This window comes from Haplochromis burtoni, unplaced genomic scaffold (assembly GCF_018398535.1).
Source record: "Haplochromis burtoni strain Fernald_Lab_line unplaced genomic scaffold, NCSU_Asbu1 Contig_84, whole genome shotgun sequence".
Classification (NCBI taxonomy): Eukaryota; Metazoa; Chordata; class Actinopteri; order Cichliformes; family Cichlidae; genus Haplochromis; species Haplochromis burtoni.
In genome coordinates this window covers 330,594-352,750 of record NW_024582445.1, presented here as the reverse complement: position 1 = coordinate 352,750, position 22,157 = coordinate 330,594, and the positions used below count along the sequence as shown (strand labels likewise).

Below are 22,157 nucleotides of genomic sequence, written 5' to 3'. Positions count from 1 at the left end.
AAATCAATTTTGCCGTTTCACTTTTGCAGCTGGGGAAGCTGGATTATAATATCAAGTCTCCATGTTACAGTTTTTATAGAGTTTTTGCACATGATCTTTCCACTTTTTATTTGAAGAAATGTAATGACTTTATTGGACAAAACTTTGACACGCTTCTTAATAGATGCATGTCAAACTTTATTTGTTTCAATAGCAATGATGGGGTCTGGCAGGCTCACTTAATGCTGTACTGAGGGCCAAATGTTTTCATGAATACCTTCTGTAGTCTAAAGAAAAACTTAGGCTACGTTCACACTGCAGGCGAAAGCGCATCAAATCCGACTTTTTGGACCCTATGCGACCCATATCCGATCATGGTATGACCGTGTGAACCGCACAAATCTGATATTTTCAAATCCCATCTGAGTCACTTTAGTATGTGGTACTGAATCCGATACATATCTGATGTTTCAGAAAGCGACTGCTGTTTGAATGGTCATGTCGCATTAAATCCATCTTTTACGTCACTGACACAAGACAGACGCCAATTATCAGCGCCGGAGAAGACATCGTGAATGTTTCCTGGCCATCCAGTGTAGATGTTAGTGAAACTGTTGGGAAGACAACATTGGAGAAACGTTAACATTTTATTTGTACTGTATGATCTGCAGATTCTGACAGAAATCTGCAACTATCCTTTGAAGCACCGCTCCTCTCTAAAACTGCAATAAGGGTAATTATTAGGCCAAATGTAAATAACATAATAACTGTATAATTTAAAGCAAAATTGGGAAACGTAAAGTCAGGAACAAGTCTTTATATTAAGGGCCATCAGTCAAACAATATTTTTTGGTCTGGTCTAAACGGAGCGCGTTGTGTGTGACGCCTTCTTTTGTGCATGCGGGCCGCTTTGAGCGTTCACACTAGAGCGCGTTTGCTGTCACATTTTATTTGTAGTGTGAACGAGCAGACAAAAACATCGGATTTGGGCATTAAGACCTGCAGTGTGAACATAGCCTTAAAGATGAGCTTTTTGCTCTTGTGTTGTCACGCAACCAACCTCGAAACTCCTGCTGTTTTATGTTCGGTCACCGGAAAACCGATTCGATTTGTTGGCGTCGAGTTAATTCTGTTGGCTAAATGTGGGTTGTTTGGAAATGAGTAGAACTGTTGAAAATCTAAATCAATAATTGGCTCTAGCTTGAGCTTCCTATCAGTAGAGAAACATAACACGAGACAATGCACTACAATTTCAATCTGTTGTTATTTGTGGAAAAATATGTGGCAGAGGGGATGGCAGAGAATGTGTCCTGCCATATGCACACCGCAGGAGGCTTGTGGAGATTGTGTCTGGCAGGGCTGCTGATAAGAAAGAGTGTGTGAGTGTGAGCGAGAGAGCGCCTAAGGAATACGGAGGAAAGTGGGTTCTTGGCTGGATGGGAACTGACTAGTTTGTTGCTGTGGAGACGGAGAGAAGCATGTATGTGTGTGCTTGTGCTGTTGTGCCTACATATATGAGACTAGTGGGTGTTTCTGGGGTCAGGAGGGTAGCTGTGTGGAGCGTTTCCTTGAGACAGCTTTTGTTTAGTTCTAAGTGCTTGAAGCCGTTGTCTCTTTTGGAGCATCTCTGCTGCTCTCCGATTTATTTATTTTTTTGTCTTCTTTGGCCTCTTGTACAGAACACTTGGCCACCTGAAGTGTCTTGTCTGCTCTTCATCAGCAAACTAGAACTCCGACTCTTTGCAAACCATTCACATGCTGCATTGTATATTTGTAAAGCAAAGTAGTAAGCCTGCCTTAAATAGCCAAGCACGAAGGAAACTAACACTACCTCCCACAGTCTGCATTTTGTGCGTGTAAGTACTCTCAACAGCTACTTCATTAAGTACACCTATTCAATTGGTCTTTAATGTTAAAAATCTAATTGGCCAAATACATGTCAGCAACTACTTTAGTCGTGGTCAGAACGACCTGCTGCGGTTCAAAATGAGCATTAGAATAAAAAACAAATGTTATTTAAGTAACTTTGAGTGTAGTCTGACATCAATGGAGCATTTACAAACTGCTTCAAATCAAATGACTCAAATAGCTGCTCTGTATGCAGAAGAGCACCTGTGAAGACACAACACATAGAATCTTAAAGTAGATGAGCTACAGCAGCAGAATTCTGACCCTACCCCATGAATGGAGGTAGGGTCAGAATTTGGTGAAAACAACATGAAGGAATGGATCTGTCCTGCCATAAATCCTTGGTTCAGGCTGCTGCAGGTGATGTAATCGTGTGGGGGATATTTTCTTGGACTACAGGAGTATTGATGCTGACCATGTCCATCACCACAGTATACTTCTGATGGCTGCTTCCAGCAGAATAGCATGCCATCTCACAAATCTCAGATCATCTCAAATTGGTCTCTTGAACATGACGATGAGTTCACGTATATCTCAATCCAATAGAGCAGTAGGAGATTCGCATCATGGATGTGGAACCAACGACTCGGCAGCAACTGTTTGATGCCATCATGTAAAAATGGACCACAATCACTGACGCATGTTTCCAGCACCTTGTTGAATCAGTGCTGTGAAGAATTAAGTCAGTTCTGAGGCAAAAAGAGGGTCCAACCCGATACAAGCAAAGTGTATTTAATGAAGTAGCCAGTGAGTGTAAATGAAATTATTTTAATTGCAGAGCAGTGAGATTTTTTTTAAAGTTTTCTTTTACTTCGGTGACTCAGACACTTCTGCGCATAGATAATGAAAACAGAATGCGTGGGAAGGTAAGCTAAGCGTCATAGATGTGCGTTTTTAGTGTTTTCAGAGATTATGTTGATGACAACGCATCACTAGATTACGTCTCAAGATTCTCATCCTCACCGCTGCACTTCTCCATCTCCCCGTGTCCATTTTTGGGTTTCCTTTGATCTGGCTTTTAGTTTTGTCATACCTGTTCTTTTTTTGTTTCCCCCTCTCTCTCATCTCACAGCTACTTTTATGTGCTTATACACAAGGTGCTAATGCAAGGTAGCCTCCACATCCCCTTCTGCATGAATCATGCTTCCTGCGCTGTGTGGTTACCATGCACATTTTGAATGAACATCAGGAATACACTTTGTTCCTTTTGGAGTCTTTGCTGTTATAGCTCAGCTGGTCTTTATATGGTGATTTTGGTCCTTTACTGTCAGGTTTTGACTTAAGCTTTTATTTATTTTTTTATTCTTATCTCAACTTGAAAACAATTTCTTTGGGAAGTGCCGCGAGTGTCCCATTGGCACATACCTCCACTGCCTGTTAACCGTGCACTGAAAAGGCAGAAGTGTCACCACCTGTTTTACTCACGAAATTTGGTTTCCTGTGACTTCTTTGTCTTCATCAAATTGAAAGTGAATTTGAACGCTGGTGTCATTTTGTCACCTTAGAGGAAATTCGGTGCAGATGACGAGCTTTTCTTGACGTCATGAAACTTTCGAAATCGCTGTAAAAATGGTGGCTGTACTGGATGTTTTCCATGGGTGCACCAGAAGACGAACTTGAAAAGGGAAATTGGCAAAGAAAAAGAAAGTAATGCTAAATGTTCTTTCTGTTGATTGGACAGCTTTTTATTTTTTCTGATGTTGATTCCTGTCCAGTAATAAACAAAACATGATTTTTGACTGGATATAACTTTTTTCTCTTTCTCTCTCTTTCAGTTAGATATTGTTTGCAGTGCGTCATATTCATTTTTCGTTTTTTTTGTTTTTTTGTTTTTTTTGTTGTTGTTCCTAAATGACTCTAGTTGTTTTGTTTTTTTTGCCTTTGCAGTGTCTGCCACAGCCTTCTACAAAGCCCAGCCAGTGATCCAGTTCATGTGTGAAGTGCTGGATATTCACAACATCGACGAGCAGCCTCGGCCTCTCACAGACTCGCACAGGGTCAAATTCACCAAAGAAATCAAAGGTGACGAGTTGAGTTCAAATCGGATTAAACTGGGACTCCACGAATCACAGCTCTTCATACAAAAGCAAATACTTAATGGTAACACTTTGTATTATTCACCAGGTTTAAAGGTGGAGGTGACGCACTGTGGAACCATGCGGAGGAAGTACCGCGTCTGCAACGTGACCCGTCGACCTGCCAGCCATCAAACGTGAGTCAGCCTCTGGGGCGGGCAAGGGAATAGGAGCCACTGCGAACAGTGTTCGAGTGAGATGAAGGCAGTGGAAACCAGAGGATGTGTTCACCGAATCACTACCAAACAAACCAGATAATGGCTGACTCATCCGACAACCATGCGCTCGATCTTAGTCATCCCTTCGTGAGGCAGCTGTGTGGCTGCAGTGTCGGGACTGAACTGCTCTCTGTGCCATGACTACAGTTTGATTATTTTTTTAAAAGGGAAATTATCACAGAAAGAGTGATTTGTCAGTTTAAGCCCGACAAAAACACATGTGGATCTAAGCTTGGTAGTTATTGCTTACTTCCCTGAGCCATTTCTTTCATCCTGAAACTGACAATAAACCAAATATCTATTTAAAAGTAACAAATAAAAAATATGTTAAGGCTTTTAGCAGTTGAATAGCTTTGCATTTGCAGAGGGATGACCTTCTGTCTGTCACTTGCACATTAAGCAAATTAATAGCAAAATAATGCGCGGGGCGCTTGACATAGCTCACATCAATTAACATTTGCATTGCTCTTGACAAAAACTCTCCTCTCTGCAGGTTCCCTCTGCAGCTGGAGAATGGGCAGACTGTAGAGCGTACTGTAGCCCAGTACTTCAGGGAGAAGTACAACCTGCAGCTCAAATATCCACATTTACCCTGTCTACAGGTGGGCCAGGAGCAAAAGCACACCTACCTGCCCCTAGAGGTGAGAGAAAAGAAGCTGCATTTCCACTCAGTAATGGGGGGGTCCGACAGTAACTATTAAATCAAGCATGATGGTCTGGTGGGCAGCTCCCAGAGCAGCTGAAGGAAAAAGCTCCGGTTTGCCCGGGGGGAAGAAAAAAGGAAAGCCTCTTATTTGCTTTTGTTTCCTTGCAGGTGTGTAATATTGTAGCTGGTCAACGGTGCATCAAGAAGCTGACAGATAATCAGACCTCCACTATGATCAAAGCCACAGCTCGCTCTGCACCTGACAGACAGGAGGAGATCAGCAGGCTGGTGAGTTCTGGAAATGCCCTCTGAATACGGCTCTCCTGTCTTCTACATGCACACGGTTTGAATATAGGAAATTACAATAAAGGGCTGTGTTTTAAGAATTGTCTGTTCAGTAGAGAAGAGGGGTGTCAAACATAAGGCCCACGGGCCAGAATTGGCCCGGCAAAGGCTCCAATCTGGCCCACTGGACAACCTTGGAAAAATGTGAAGGAAGTTCTAGATTTTGAATTTTTAGTTTTATTCTTACAGTTTACCCCCCCCCTCCCCCCACCCAACACACACTACATTATTAGTAAATAATAATATTAATATATTTTAGTGATATAAATTAACACATTTTGTATCGGTTTATCAGGCAACGGTAGCTTGAAATTTCATTCAGTAGCATATTATTAGTAATACTGCTGCATGTATTGCTGATGTATTTATGTTTACTGCTGTTAAAATTAAACCAGCAGAGCACTTCATCCCTCTGTAGTGCTTCAAGAATGCATTCCCAGTGGTTGAGTTTAGAGTAGAGGTCAAAAGTAAGAGCCTCTTTTGGGGGTCAGGGGTGACTGGGTGCATTGTTAGGCTTGTTGATACTTGGTTGCTGTACCGTTCACCTTTTGTGTTAAATTACGGGTCTTATAAGCTCCTCGACTACATTCTCATTTTATATTGTGAGCAGAGGCAGGTCTACACGTTTCTATATCACATTTGGTCACTGCAGGCTCAACAAAATGTTGTAATCTTAATAGCTTTAATGTGGAGCTACTATAGTGTCTGCAGCACGCTGTTTAGAGAGAGGATGACAAACTATGTAGTGACTCCCTCTGGCCACGGTCAGATCAGCAGCACACATGTAATACCTGCCCTCACCTTATTAAACCCTGTCTTGCTATCTGTTGACTGTGGAGCAAAATGGCCACGTTTGCCCACAGGAAATTATTGTAGATGTCACTGCGCAGGCATTTTCATTATACGCAACATTTCTCGTAACTGAAAGAACACGGTGGTTGGAATAACAGATTGAATGTTGCAGGAGCACAAAACAAGCAGATAATCTGTGTTTGTCAGAACTACATAATGGATCCTGTAATACTTTTGGTTATTGTGGTCATGGGTCCTGTTCTGGACAGAAGTGCTGACATTTGACATTTTGTGGCATGTCAGTAATTTTCATTTAGTCTTTTTTTCCTTTTGCATCAGCGTCATATGAGCACTTTAAGACTAACTTTGTTACGGCTCTACCTCACAACCAGCTCTTCGAGGTTGGTTGTGGATAGCCTAGTGTGTTTAACACTTGTTTTTATATTAACACATTGAGTATAAGGTTTAAACCCTGAGCTTTAAAGGCAATCAGATTTTGTTACTTCACACAGATCTGTGTATCCCCTTTGTTTTCAGTCATCTTTAGGCAGAGTGGTGGTGATGTGTTAATCATTTAAAGGCGAGAGAAAAATATGTCATTTTAATTGCAGATTTTTCAAAGGTTACTTTTAATTTGCAAAACCCCCCATAAGTGTGCGAGCAGCAGCAGAAACTTTGGGAGAATGATTGTCTCTATAGCACACCCTCACAGCACTGCGGTGGCTTTTAGTCATGCTGTCAAAAGTTACCTTAGCCTGACCCTGCCTAATTTTACTACTCTTCGCTTCCAGGTGCGCAGTGCCAACTATGAGGCAGACCCTTTTGTGCAGGAGTTCCAGTTCAAAGTGCGTGACGAGATGGCCCACGTGACGGGGCGAGTGCTACCCGCCCCCATGCTGCAGTACGGCGGCAGGGTGAGCACAGAGCACTTTATGGTACCCTTCCTTTAAATCACGCCCATTCTCTCTGTTTGTCTGACACGCTCTCCCCTTCTGCAGCCTTTACTCCACTTTCTCTATGGGGGAATTAACCCACTGGCTTCTGTGTGTGCTCCATGATGTCACCGTTTTTGGTCTTTGTGGTTCAGTCTCAGTAGTGCAGCCTTTTATTTCAATTTTTAGAAACGTTTAATAAGTTCACGATGTTGAGGCGGTCAATTGGACATTTTAACTTTTTAATCATTTGCAACAAAGATTATTTTGAATCCAAAAGATCACCCAATTCATGATTGGATCGCTCCTCAAGTACATTGGATACGGAGCAAAAACATTGCTAATGCTAAAGTGTAGAAGCGGCTTATTGAGCTTGAACCTCAATGTCGATTAACATCTTTCTGTTTATCTTGGAGGAAAGCACCAACTGTAATGTAATAATGAAACCTTTGACACAGAAATACACACTTTTCTAAATGTTATGCACACAGTAAATTACATCTTAAATGCTACAGTCTGCAGCACACAGTGCAAATGGCTTTGCAGTAAGATTTCAAGTTAAGATTTTAAAAGTTACATTTTACAAAAAAGCTTGTTTTTATGTAGTCTGTGTTTTGTCAAAATGTGAATTTATGTACAAGTTTGGTGTGGGTCATGGGTGCGTTTGGACTGTGTGGACTTTCCGAAACTGCGTTTACCTGTATGTGGTTGTTGAGTCTGTATGAGGAGCGTGAATGTGAGTGTTTTTCTGCATAATCGCAAATACATCGCCTGAGATTGTAGTGTTGTTTCAGAACCGCACTGTAGCCACGCCCAGCCATGGCGTGTGGGACATGAGGGGAAAGCAGTTCCACACCGGGGTAGAGATCAAGATGTGGGCCATTGCCTGCTTCGCCACACAGAGGCAGTGTCGAGAAGAAATCCTCAAGTGAGATCCTGTGCTAATATTTTTTTTTTCTCATCCCAGTGGTCTCCTTTGTAGGTTTTTTTTTTGTCTCACTGTGAATATGGTGGTGACGCTCAATCACATCACAGTGCAGTATAATTATAATATGTCATCATAAACATTTCTAAATCATGTCTTTTTTTGTCTTTCTCATTAAAATACTTAAGTTTGTTTTTGGAAAATGGTTTAAATCTTCCAAAATTAACTAAAACATCAACAGAATCAGAAGTGTGTGTGTGTGTGTGTGTGTGTGTGTGTGTATATGTGTGTATGAGCTAGCAAAAGTTAAAAGAACGGCAGCACCTTTTAACACACAAACTGACAAAACAGTGCCCCCTGGTGGTGAAAGAAAATTCAGTTAAAATTTTAAGAGGGTGATTAGAAAAAGTACCTTTGAGCTGCTTTGATGTTAGAAATGAGCCCATTTGTTTACGGGTGCCTTCCCAAACTGCAGAGCACAATCAATTCATGATTTCTGGTTCAAATAAAACCCAACTAGAAGAATCAGATCATCTGAGCAGAACGCGGATGGCCATGTTGTTTGTAGAAGAGGCCTTATGTTTCCTTTTGATGTCTTTGTTTTTACTAGTGGAACAGTACATGTTCTGTTAGACAGAAGCAGTGTTTAACTCTCAACACTAAAATCCCATTGCTGTTATTATCTAAAAGCATTTTAACACCTACTTGAGAAATTACAGTGCTTGTGGAAACATTCCAGCTGGAGTTTCAAGTACTCCGATTTGTTCAGGCTTTCAAAATGCAGTTTTGAGACACGAATTTAGGATGAACAACAACATAAATAGACATTAGTTTGATTTTGGGCATTAAGACATAATGACTAAGCTAACTGCCTTCAATATAATATTCATGTTTTGCAGAGAAAGCTTGGCACTGTTATTTTCTTTTTCCCCCTGAGCTCATCTTCAGATGCTACGTTCTTGGAGCTCTACAAAAACGGTTGTCTTCATTGTTTACTCTTTGCTTGCTTCCGTTCTTCACGTCAGGGGTTTCACAGACCAGCTGCGTAAAATCTCAAAGGATGCTGGGATGCCCATCCAAGGCCAGCCGTGTTTCTGTAAATACGCCCAGGGAGCAGACAGCGTGGAGCCCATGTTCAGACACCTGAAGAACACCTATGCCGGACTGCAGCTCATAATCGTCATCCTGCCGGGAAAAACTCCTGTCTACGGTTAGAAAACTGCTTAAAATGAGACATTATATTTGAGTCGAGAGCAGTGTTGGGTACCGACAAACAAAGTCATTTGTTACAGGTTTTGCCTACTTATAAAAAGATTTCTTTTGCATTCCACAAAATAAACACTGCAATTAAATTCCTTGCAGATGTTAGCTTTATAGATCAGGGCCCAGCTACCTTTTGATTGTGTTGCTTTTATCTCATTTCATAGTGAGGTAGCGTTAGTCTCATCTCCTCCGCTACTTTTCCAGTAACAAGACCTTTCACTTCCTGAAATTGACAGCTTAACTGAAGTAGAGGCTGGCCATTGCCGTGTCTTTATCTCCAGCATCACTCTTGCTATCAGAGAGCTGTGTATCCATCGTTTGTGTGCTGTTCTTGGCAGGCACCTATTATCAACCGAAGTTTATAGAGTTTGCATCTCGCTGTGATGTTTTTTCCTTTTCCCCTAAAAATTCAAAGTAATGCAAATAATTCTGGGAAGTGAAGGCTGTTCTCTCTAATCTTATTTGCTGTGGTACACGTGCACACTGATGCAACCGTACGATTTGATACTAGTAGGCATAAATATGTCAGTGTGTTGCTTTGGAATTTTTTTTTTTTTTTAATGGCAACAAAAGAAACAAGATAACATTTTAACAGTAAACTATGATCTGAACCCACACTTGTTGGTCTTAATATTAGTAATACTGTGACTGGATGTGGGAGTTATGAGCCCTCTTCTTTGTCTATCAATTTTTCAGTTGTAATACAGATTTGAAATCTTTGCGTGGGGTGTGTGCGTGCGTCTGCCTCTGACTTCCTGTTTTTTGCATCACTCACAGCGGAGGTAAAGCGTGTGGGAGACACTCTGTTGGGCATGGCGACTCAGTGTGTTCAGGTTAAGAACGTGGTGAAGACGTCACCGCAGACTCTGTCCAACCTCTGCCTCAAGATCAATGTGAAGCTGGGAGGGATCAACAACATCCTGGTACCTCACCAACGGTGAGCTGCGGTCTCCCTCTTATTATATGGCAGTGTTATAATGCTATATTAAGACGTCTTATTAAATAAAGTCTCACGTTAAGGGTTAGGGTGACATGACACTTGGTGTATTGTTATTTAACTACCTCAGTGTTTTTGATCCTTTTTTCTGTCTCTCGATCCACAGACCATCAGTGTTTCAACAGCCAGTTATCTTCTTGGGAGCAGATGTTACACATCCACCAGCCGGAGATGGGAAGAAGCCTTCTATTGCAGCAGTTAGTTTCTTTATGTCCCCCTACTCCAGCAGTTAAATATATAAATTGTAGTTTTTGTTTTGATAATATTCCTCTTCTCTGATGGGTGTTACAACCCCAGCTCTCACTAGGGGGCAACGTGAAAGTAGTAGTAGAAGATGTAATGGATGAAGGCAAGAGTGATAATCTTTCAGAAAGTCAAATAAAGTCTTCACAGACAATAAATCCAAACACTTAAGAGTTATTTTGGGCTTCGATCCCACTCTGTGCAGAATAAATATTTAACAGAAGACTTGCTGTAGCCCTAAACCCAAATGTTAATAAGCAGACACATTCTCTAAGTGTGAGTGATGTTGGGGGTGAAATCCTATTGGGAGAGAAAACTAAACATACAATAGTAAACACCGCTGAGTGCAAACAGAAAACTAATAAAGACATGAATCAAGTTACAGATTTAGCAAATGAATGGTCACACTTTTGTAGAATCTCAGAGACACATAAGAAGATGTTAAATTTCAGACACCCTGACTTACAGCTCAACTGATCTTTTGAGCTGTGCAAAACAATAATTTGTGCAATTGGAGAAGTGACAAGTCAAGCACAGGTACAGTGAGGGGACAGGACTGGGGAGGCGGCAGAAAGGGCTAGTGGAAGCACTGACCCTGGATCAGGGCTGAAACGTACTGATCTGCATGCAGAAAAACATTCAGTGGGTTAGTAACGCAAAGAGAGGAGGAAATGCTGACACTTCTATGAATAATGTGTCACTTTCCCTTCCACATAAAATCCATTCCTCTTTAATAATGGCTCCTCTGCTCCAAACTCTTTGTCAGGTGGTAGGTAGTATGGACGCCCACCCCAGCAGGTACTGTGCCACCGTACGAGTCCAGAGGCCCAGGCAGGAGGTCATCCAGGACCTGGCCTCTATGGTGCGGGAACTGCTGATCCAGTTCTACAAGTCAACCCGCTACAAGCCCACACGGATCATTTTCTACAGGGATGGAGTTTCAGAAGGCCAGTTCAGACAGGTATAGTCCCACTTTTTTTTTTCTTTTTTTTTTTTAAATCTTAAACTCAGGGTTTTACTAAAGATGTGAAAAAAAGACTAAACCAGGTAGAATTCTGCAGTATGTCATTTTATTGTTCAAGACGTTTATTGGCTTCTTACTGAGTTTGGGTACGTTATAATCTTTGTAGCTGAGGCATACTGGTAAAGAATATGTCTGTGTATTCCATAAATACTTTTAATCACAAATGAGTAAAGTCGGTAACAGTATTCCCAAATTTCTTAGTTGTATAACTTTTTTTGAAGTTGGGTCATATGGCATCACACACAACCAAAAATGATATTTTCATATTATTGTAATTGTCCTCTTCTTCAGGTGCTGTATTATGAGCTGCTGGCCATTCGTGAGGCCTGTATCAGCCTGGAGAAGGAGTACCAGCCAGGCATCACCTACATTGTTGTGCAAAAACGCCACCATACACGCCTCTTCTGTGCCGACCGCAACGAGAGAGTGAGTCCTCACCGCACACCAGCTCATGCTGTTGCTCTTTTAGTATGACGTTTCCGCTTAAAGTCAACATGGTGTGTTCATGTGTTCATCTGTATTTTTTTTTTTTTATGTTCTATGTTGGAACATTAACTACTGAAAATGGGCCTCTTTAATTACCTTTTTGTTGTCATTTCGGCTGTTCACCCTCCTGACTGCTGTAATTGCATTCGATTAAAGCATTAGGGCCCAGTGCAAACCAAGAGCTCTGGAGTGGCACTCAAGGCCCCGAGAGTGAGACCCAGCCAGTAACAACCTTATTTTCAGCGCTCGCACTCTTCTTACAGAGCATTAGGCTCCCTGGGGCATTAGGCTTTTAATTGGTTGTTTGGAAAGCACTTGGCGAAACCTTTGCCTGGGTCTCTCCATCAGCTAGTTCTTCTTTTTAATCATCAGAAATTTTAGTTCCCGACATCATTTAGTGCATTAAAAGCCCTGCTATATCTGCTTTTTTTTTTTTTTTTAAATGGCGAAAAAAGGGGAAAACAAGTTGAAAGTCAAAAAGCATTAGTATTGAGGGTAACTGAAATTAATTTTGCTTTTCAAGGTTGGACGTAGTGGAAACATTCCCGCTGGTACTACTGTGGATACGGACATCACGCATCCCTACGAGTTCGATTTTTACCTCTGCAGTCACGCTGGAATACAGGTCAGTCCAACCTCTTCTCCATCTCATATGTTGCTGTTTGTCTACAGTATTTCATCTCCTTCTCCTTCAAAAAAACATAAACGTCTGCACTTTTGTAGATAAGTAATAAATAGGATTCAGGAATAAACCAAACACAAGCGGTTTTAAAGTTTATGATGCAATTTAAACAAACTAACATGAAGCTTATAGCTGTGCGGTTTGTGCAGTGGAAGCACCTCAGCATAGCAAAGCACATGGGTGGACAAAGAGTGCACAGTTAAAGCAAATAAAACTTTCCTTCTCAAACGTTTTGACTATATTTGAGCTATTTAGTTTAGGGGTTTGCTAATCCAGTACCTCAGTAGCTTATCAGCCCCCCTTGCATGGCAAATCGTGCAATTATTTAACCTAAAGTATCATGTAAAAGAGCAGCAGCTGAAGCTTTGTCCAGGAAAATGTGTTATTAACAGCTTTGGTACCTAAAATTTGCTGTCTGTATATTTAAGATGGCGTGGAACCATCCCATATGTCCCTTATTTCAAAACGCGAAGATTAGACTACAGATCTGTAGACGCAGAAGCTGCTTGAGTTAGCTGATTTATACTTGCAGCATTAATGTTTTATGTATCTATTTTTTAAACACATATCTCATATAGCTAAGCACAGTTAGGTGATGTTCCTGAGTTTTCTGGGCTGTATTTCCTGTCAGCTGTGTCCTAGTTTTGTATTGACTCTTACTTAATGCTTACCTCCCTCTCAGGGCACCAGTCGGCCCTCCCACTACCATGTACTGTGGGACGACAACTGTTTTACCGCTGACGAGTTCCAGCTGCTCACCTACCAGTTGTGCCACACCTATGTGCGCTGTACCCGCTCAGTCTCCATCCCTGCGCCAGCCTACTATGCCCACCTGGTGGCCTTTCGTGCCCGCTATCATTTGGTTGACAAAGAACATGACAGGTAAGGAGAGCGTTCTCCCCATTTAAACTTGCTCTGTGAAGCTGCTAGAGTTCACATGTGCTGGATGAATTGCCCTTTTTTTGTCACTCATCTTAACGGGTCCTTTCTTGTTCTTTCTGAAGCGCTGAGGGCAGCCATGTGTCTGGTCAGAGTAACGGTCGGGACCCCCAGGCGCTGGCCAAAGCTGTTCAGATCCACCACGACACCCTGAGGACCATGTACTTCGCCTGAGCTACACCAACTCTCCCCAACCATTGCCACTCTTAACACACACACACAACCATGCACACCTGGCATGCCAGTCAAGGGATCCTCATAGGTGCAAGTCCCCGCGCCCCCCCCCCCAACATGCCTAATCAAAAACGGACCTGACACTGTGCAGAGGAAAGCAGGGAGGAGGGAGGGGAAGAGGCACCCCCACACTGGACTGAGGATGCAAAAGCTGCTTTAAAAAAAACAAACGAGAGAATCTCAGCACTATTATGCAATATTAAACCAGCCAACTAGTTTATTTTCACCCTTATTAGGCCCCCTCTCCCCTCCGGTTTTCACTACCCCGCCTATGTGTTCGTCCCCTGTTTTGTCTCCTTTACTTGTGGCCTAGTTTGTGGCTGTTCTTTTCCTTTTCTTTGGCATAGTCTTTGATAAATCTGCTTCTTTGCCTTCTTCAGTACCTCAAGTCAGTTTGAGCAGCAGCACTTTTACATTCTGTCAGTTTTTGTGTAATTTGTCTTTGATTTTTCTCCTATTTCTTTTTCTTAAGTTTAGGGGCAGAGAGAAAAAAAAAAAAGGACTCAGACTCTGGAGTTATTAAGAGGTGTCTGATGTAGTTTGAAGCATCAATTCATTGACCAGAGGTCCTCCCAGTTTGATCTTTTATTTTTCCTCTTGTTTCCTTTCTTGTTCTGTCACTTTTCGCTAGTGTGTGGGCACGACACCACCAGTTGCTTGTACAGAGCTACATGTTCTTTTGAGCACACTGCCACCTATTGGCAAAGAGGGATATTGCCCCTTAAAAGTCACAAAGAGGAGCCGTTTTGGTGGTCTCAGATCAGTTTCGGATTTATTCCTGAAAGTTAGCTGTCACATTTAAACGGAGGGCAGTTTATATTATATATCAATTTGCTGAGTTGCAGCCATCCATGGATTGTATTTAAAGTATTATTGACACTGTTATTTGAGTCTGGTTGCTATATTTCTTCTACATTATGTGAAACATTTTAAGAATCTTAATTCTTAAAGAAAAAAGAAGATTTAATCGTGTTAGCTTTTGTTTTTAAATCGCCCTGCATTCATTTCTCTCAGTGCTTTATCTTGCCTTTCCCCCCTTGTACCTAAGACGGTGGCTAAATACAGATGATGTCGATGGTTTCCTCTTGTGCAATAATCAGTCGAACGAAGGGAAGAGGATTTTTAGGGGACTTAAGCGACTCAAAAGTACAGTTTTCACATTTCATATGAAAGCGAGTGTCCTTGAAAGGAGAGAAGTTTGCCACTTGCAAGGCACTTTCATGTGTCGCTCCTCTGTGAGCTGAATGACCTGCATGTTGTATGAGTTTGCTCTCGCTGTTGGGCAAAAAGAAAGGAAGAAAAAAAAATGGTGCAGTTTTGGTGATTTTTTCGTGTTTTTACTTGAACTGAAGGACTTTGTGCGTCTCCGTGGTTTGAGAATACTTTCGGATCAGTGGGCATGATTTTAGAATTCCTGATCGTCAGCTTGCTAATGAGATTGATTTTTCTTAATTCCTAAGAATTACAAAGCTTTTCACTTGACAGCAGCAAAGTGGAGTATAAAGGCCATAAAGAGGTAGTATTCAAGTGCCTGTTGGAAGTTAAGTGTGTAATCGTCAGAAGCTGTATGAGTTGTTTCAGTGGGGTACAATGATCAAAGAGCGTACACCAACCAGACAGCGTGAAGCAAGAAAGTTTCACCCGATGCCTCTTATTCTTCTCAATAACCGTCTACTGACTTTTCTATACATCTCATTCAAATTAACCTAAGATCAATATATTTATTGTATTTGCCTGTACAGCAGTGTTAGCTGTTGGCTTTGCTTTGGAGCAGCATTCAAGCAAAGTAGGCCAAGTTGTCTTTTTGCCTAATATTCACCAGACATGGATCCAGCTGCTACAGTGTGTTTGTAGGCGATTGGGCTGGCTTCGTGGGCACAGAGTTGGCCTTCTCCCAAACTGTTTTTCTTTTTGTTTTAGATTGATTAGAACCCTAAATCTGAGTTCGGGTTTAATTCCTGCCCACGCGACCGGCCCAAAGTTGGGACTGGCTTCAGAACAAAGCCGAGGAGTCAAGTGGACGACCTTTAGTGTGAAGCGTGTATCTGGGTAACGGGTCACCACGTAGCTCCTCTAATGCTGATGACCTGAAGTTTGCTCGGGACGTGTTTTTAAAAGTTATCTGCACTAAAAGAAGCGTGTGTTTCAGGGGTGAACACAGGCGCGGTGCTACTCTGAATTAGAATTTGAAGCTGAACCTCAATGCGAGACTTTAAACGAGCAGGCGGGATATGTAGGCGAGGGGGGGAAAAAAAACTGTAAACCTCACTCACTGAAGGACGAGAAGGCTCCACTGCTGCAGTTGTTGAGGGGAGTTATAGATTTATGATTTTATTCGGGATAGATCTACTCGGAGAACTTGTGAGCGGTACAACGGCAGACGTGTGGTCCTGCCTCTGCTGTTGCATTCGACTGCCTTTCACAGGCTAGCCTTTCAGTGTGGAAGCCAGTGGGTTTGAGCCTTCATGATTTCACTAGTATCTGAAAGCCTTTTTAAAAAGCCAGATCGAAAGTATATTTGTAGATTTTAAATTATGTAATGCACACCACTTATTTTTGCTAACAGAAAAAAATGTAGTCTAATTATTAATCTTAGTAATAAATGTATCATGACAAGTAATGGTTTAAAAAAAAAAAAAAAAGTATAACAAAGTTTTATTATCGCAATAGACTGTTGACTTGTTCTTGTGTCACTGTATAACGTATAGTGTATGTGTGAACAGTGCTGGGGTTGTTGAAACTAGTTATGTGTGTTTGGACTGTCATACTGTTATTGATAGGGATGTGGACTCTAACCGCCTCTTGCTTTGATGTTTGGAAAAAAAAACTTGCAAGATGTTGAACGCTTCTTCTTCTTTTTTTTTTCTTTTTTTTCTTTTTCTTCTTCTTCTTTTGTAGATGATCAAACAAAGTTTTTCATAGAGAGGACAAAGTGTTAACATGCTATATCCCGAATGCCTTTGTTATCGCAGTTTTTCACAATTGCTAAGACTCTTTTCTTAAAAGGATCCCCTGTTTTCTCATACTGTGACTGAACAACATTCACAAAACCTCTGACTCCTCTGGAAGTATCAAACAATAACCTCAAACTGTAAACCAAACAATGTTTGTAGATCATAGACTCAGTCAAACAATGCTGAGCATTCATTACGCTACATCCAAAAATCCAGCGTTCTGGCTGTGTAGCTCCAGGAAGAAAATTCCAATAAATGCATATAAAAAGCATAACTCGAATAGAGTTTAAATACTACCCACTGTAAGTACAAGCAGTACAGGATTACACAGTGTCTGTGGATAAAGTAGGTCAAAAGGCTAAGAAACAAGCACATAACAGTACAGCGTGAGTGTAACTGAAAGTGAACATGTGATCTGTTCAGCTGTGTCGCGCCAGAGTGAAAAAGAGATTTTTGCAACTCAACCTGTTGCATGTGTATTTCTGGGAGTTCCTTTTTTCAAGACGCAAAACATTGGGAGGAGAAATCTTAGTGCGCTGATATTTAACGCAGAAAAAATGGGTCACCTGCTTAACCAGGTGAGCTATGCTGGTGCCCCAGATCCTGCTTATTTAAAGCTGAAACTCCAAATTGACGTCTAACACGGTGCGTTCGAGTGACTAAACGGGTGCAAAACATGGACCGTTTGGTTCAGAGAACAGGATTTAATGTCTTAGCAATTCAGAAAAGCTGTGAGAAATTACAAACCTATTGTAACAACAAACAGTAGACTAGGAGGGGGAAGAAAAAAAAAAGGCGATTGATATGTTGAGCTCCTGCTCTTGAATTTTCTCGGGTTTCTTTTAACTGGTGCTGATGCCTGCTCCTTATCGAGAGGAGAGTAAAAGGAATGGGCATGTGTTGTTGTTTTTTAAGTCTTGGTGATCCATTTCAAAGACACGTGTGATCAAAGAATAGAGAAACAAGGTTTAGTAGTTCTCCATTCCTTTGTGTTTGAACCCTGGGGGGGGGGATTTAGATTGGATTACAACCACCATTGCTTTCCTCAGACTGGTTTCCTTATTCGAGCCACTTCACGTGCACACAGATACAAAGACGTAAGTCTGCGACGTGGCAAAGCCTGTTATCTTATTTTAGCGCTCTTTCTTTTTTGTTCCAAACATTTACTCCCCTCGGTCTACATTCCACGGCCGTACAATCTCATCCAATCCCCCAGCAAGGTTTAAGGAAGGTTAAAGCTGAAGGACAATACTGAGGGATATAGTGTGTGTGTGTGTGTGTGTGTGCGTGTGTGGGAAGGAATCAAAGCTCATCAGTGAGAACTTGGTGTGGCAGGTTATATGGAAGTTGGACGTGTGTGTGTGTGTGTGTTTGGTGGGCTGATTGACTCACTATATCTCTGCTGTCTGTAATAGATGTTCAGGTGGTGTATAAACTACACCCTCGAGGGCAGTTGAACACATGTTTACATAGCAAATGTGTTTGCCTCGCTTACATTTGAAATGTCATCAGCTCGGCTTTGCAAATATTAGCTAGCAGAGAAATGACCTAACATGAGCGAGACCTTTTAGGGGCCTGTGGAAGCGAATGCTTAATGGGATACAACGATGTTATTCATGCAGCCGATTTTTCTTCAACACACAGCCGTGCTACACAAAAGTGGGAAGGTTTCGTTTGTCCTTCCAGTTCTGCTAGAAATGACTCGTTATATTTGACTTTAAACTAAAGGTACACTAATCTCACGACTGTTTCCTTTTAGCTCTCACTTAGGGTCGCTACGACGACTGTTTATGAGAGCTGTGAATTGGCGTCTTTAGCTGCCTGGTGAAGAAAATGTAACAAATTAACTTTAAAAGGCCGGTGCCTCAATTTTTAACTGAAGTAAAGGTGTATTTTGTCTCGAGGCTTCAATCAGTATTCCTCATTTTGGTTGCTCTATATTTGCAGTGGAAGGTAGCGAGAAAAAGTCCACAGAAAGTGCCTTTCCTCTTGATGGTGCTGTAAATTGAAAGATGAAATGTAAAAATCAAAGTCGTAGAATCTCCTTTTGAAACACACATTGCAATGCAGGAGTTGCTGCATTTCTCTCTCTCACACACACAAACACACTCACAGTAAATGGTTTTTGTTTTTTGTTTTTTTGAGATGGCAATGCAGAGTTGTTTTTCATGTATTTAAAGATTAAGCCTACATAGTAAAAGACATTATGCCAAGTAAATGGTTGTGGTTGAGCTCTTGCTTTCTAGTGCATTTTTAGTGTCTTGGACCAATGGTGTTGTTGGTACAGTGGAATGTGTGTTTGGGTGGGTTGGCGGAGCGAGGTGGTTGGGAGTGACACAGCCCAGCCCACGAATGGCAAACATAGCACAGCACTTTAGAGACTGCCACAGTCTCTGTCCCTCCAGTCCCCTTCTTCCTCCCGCCCAGGAGGAGGAGAGGATCCAGACCTCAGCGTAAACGAGGAGACGACGAAGGGATGCGCGTTACCAAACGAGGCAGTCGGTCATTAAAAGTGTGCCTCATGCTCTTGTGACTTTAATGGCTCGGTAGAGTCTGCCTGCTCTCAGGTGGCGTGTTCTTGTCAGGACTGCCACTTTTGACACTTTGTTACAGCTAGGGCTGGGTGTCACAAACGTCACTCATCAGTACCTCCTGGTTTTTTGGAATCGGAGTTTCGAAGCAGGCTAGAACTTTCTTTTTTTTTCTTTTTTCTTTTTTTTTTTGCACTGAGGGAAAGCAACATGCGTGAGGAGGCAGAAAGGTGTCTTATTTTTTTTTTTTTTAAACATGTGGTTCAGAAATGAAATGAACAGAGCCAGTGTCAGTATTGAGACTTGTCTCAAGATGCCCAGCCCTAGTAGCAGCCCCATGGCGTTCTTTCATCTTAGAGCAATGCCCTGCCATGTGTCTTGTCCCTGTCGGAGGGAATGAGTGCCCAGCAGTATCCTCGTCTTGAGCCGGTAGGGATTCGACTGAAAAACCGAGTATGGTCTGTAGTTCTGTGGGTACCTTTTCAGTCCAGGGGGTGAAATCTTTCTATTACAAGAAATCTCAAAAAACACTGCACCTCACTTACCTTGGTATGCTGCATATGTTATACTACATGAAAGAAAACTGCAAATTGCTTTTATGATATATAATGCTTGAGTAATGCCTGATTGCGATATTCTTATACGGTAACTATTTTAGATTCGAAATAAGTATAACTGTAAAAGATATTCTGTTTTGTCTTAACACTTATCCAATTTTGAAATATTGTTCTTGAGCCGACTTTTATTTTGTTGTCCTATTTAAATGTGTTGTTCTTTAAATATATATATGAAATATATATATGCGGAATATTTTATGGTGTATTTATTGAGTCCGTTCGAGCGGCTGGAGTGTCCGCATCAATCTTGCAGCGTGGCGGGGGTGGAGCCAGGAGGGAGAAGCCTTGAGCCCCTCCCCTTCCATGTTGACGCCTTATTCTCCTAGACACGCAAGCACAACAATATGGAGGGGGGTGCGGGGTGGAGGAAAGGGCGGCGGATTTTGACTTGTTCCAGGTCGACTTCCTCCTCCTTCCTTTTCCAAATATTCTTAACCCTCCCATCTTCTTTTACCACCCGTGAAGGCCAGACGCCAGCCCCCTACATGTTGCAGCTCATCTCTGACGAAGGGAACCATTTCTGAACCACACTGACTTGTGTCGAATAGCTGACTTTTCATCCCAAGCTGCTAAATTGGTACGTTAGCCATGTAAATTCCCTGAGCCAGTACAGAGCAAGTAGTAGAGTGTAAAATAAGTTTAAAGAAAAATGCGGGGGGGAAGAGGGAAGGATGTTGGAAAGGCAAAATTCATTGAATTACAGTGAAATGTTTTAGCAAAGGCGTTGCTTCTTTCCTCTTTAAATGTCTCCTGTTTTGTTTTGTTTTGTTTTTCCTTGTGCCAGAATATTTTACAGCAGGACCAGGTCTCATTCCACAGGAAAACACATGCCTCAGCCTTAAGTGCGTCCTTACGTAATAGAAATCTGTGTGACTTTTGCAATGCCTGTGCTGTGTCGGGTGGCCTACCAAGAAAACTAGCCTACGTACTTGATCTGCCCTGATATCTCCAACTGGCATACTCATCTGTTCTTGCATGTAAACCACTAACATTGCTACACAACGTAGAGCGCTCTGATGAATGAACATTGCTCTGTTTAATATGTACTGATGTCAGAACGGGAGCCAGGTCTGGGTCAAACTGCCTTTGGAAACCCTTTTCAGTATTTGGTGTTACCTGTTGAGCAGTGCCTACAGCCCGAGGGCAGTTTGGATATGTACGTATGCTCGTTAGATTTTATGCACTTGCCTGTATTTTGTAAGCTCGTTGCTCGGTTGACACAGCTCATTGTCGCTGATTGCAAATCCAAAGAAGGATCCAAAGAACAGTTTGACGCAGGCCTTACACGAGAACCAGGCGGTTCCCTACTGTGCCGGATTACAGAGACCTGTGCCTGTACAATGAACCAAGGATGAATTGTGTTGTGATGATTTTTTTTTTCTTTTTTCTTTTAATTATCTGTTGGTTGTCCCTCACCTCATCGGAGGATCAGAGACATTGACCTTTGAGTGTTGTCAATCTTCCAAAGCAAGAAAAGCCCTCTGTCCTTTTAAACCGAATGGCTTTTGGTTTATTCAATGTTTACCGTAATGTTTACTCCCATGGCTATCTGATGTTGAACCTGTTTTCATTACATTAGCATTCCAAAATGACTTCAAACCAAAAACTGCTGAAGAGATTAGGCTCCTGACGCCGTTAACCTTGTATACACTTAATGGTTTTGAAGACAGATTATTTGAGAGTGGCCAAGGATATCAAACATTTTGGGTACTCTGATTGTTCCGATGCATCGTCACTCTTGTGTCAGTCTTATTTCAAACTAAAGATCTTGAGCTCTGATACCTCTGAGTGAGGCACCAGCAAACTGACGTGTACGTTGAACCTTCACCACCAGATCATCCATGTCTCAGCCTCTGTATTTTTGCAAAAGGCTGTGTTGTACCAACAGCTGTATTCCTTTGTTTTAATTGTCTTTCTTTTGTTACCCTTTCTCTCTTATAGGTTGTTGGCCTTTTTAGTGTTGCTTTGCTTCAGTTTGAAGTGTATCTTTGACTAATACTTGCAATAAAAATGCTTTGCTTTATCTTGGTCGTCTCACTGGGAAACTTTTTTTTTTTTTTTTTTAAATGTGTAATAAGTGGAATTTCAGAAAATGCTGTGGGTAATAAAAATCACATATTGCCACCATGTGCTTTAGAAAACACCGGGCTGCTGTCGAAATGTGTAGGTCCCTCACAGCCTACACATTATATATTGTTTTATATTTTATAGAGAAGGATGAATATAATCTCCCTCCCTCAGCCAAGTTTGCTTGGGACCAGCTCATATTTTATTTCACTGGTTGAACCTGCTCTGCAGCAGCTGTACCACACCTCTCCCTCTGGGAGAGCTTTGAGGCCAATATGAGTGTGCAAATCTTTTTGCCAT

At 41.8% G+C, this 22,157-nt stretch overlaps 1 protein-coding gene across 2 annotated transcripts in view; it reads left to right on the top strand.

Annotated features, from left to right (window-relative positions):
• Positions 1-21,814, top strand: part of LOC102311978 (protein argonaute-3) — a 39,343-nt gene extending 17,529 nt beyond the window's left edge. The window contains exons 6-19 of one of the 2 annotated variants that reach the window (XM_042222345.1): positions 3,775-3,909; positions 4,012-4,099; positions 4,674-4,821; positions 4,995-5,114; positions 6,755-6,898; positions 7,690-7,823; positions 8,846-9,030; positions 9,861-10,020; positions 10,187-10,277; positions 11,090-11,284; positions 11,639-11,773; positions 12,357-12,458; positions 13,198-13,397; positions 13,520-21,814. In XM_042222345.1, coding sequence (XP_042078279.1) covers positions 3,775-3,909; positions 4,012-4,099; positions 4,674-4,821; positions 4,995-5,114; positions 6,755-6,898; positions 7,690-7,823; positions 8,846-9,030; positions 9,861-10,020; positions 10,187-10,277; positions 11,090-11,284; positions 11,639-11,773; positions 12,357-12,458; positions 13,198-13,397; positions 13,520-13,628 — 1,946 coding nt within the window. In that variant the 3' untranslated portion in view covers positions 13,629-21,814. The remainder of the gene's footprint in view (positions 1-3,774; positions 3,910-4,011; positions 4,100-4,673; positions 4,822-4,994; positions 5,115-6,754; positions 6,899-7,689; positions 7,824-8,845; positions 9,031-9,860; positions 10,021-10,186; positions 10,278-11,089; positions 11,285-11,638; positions 11,774-12,356; positions 12,459-13,197; positions 13,398-13,519) is intronic. The other variant, XM_042222346.1, reaches the window with a different exon arrangement.
• The last annotated feature ends 343 nt before the right edge of the window (positions 21,815-22,157 follow it).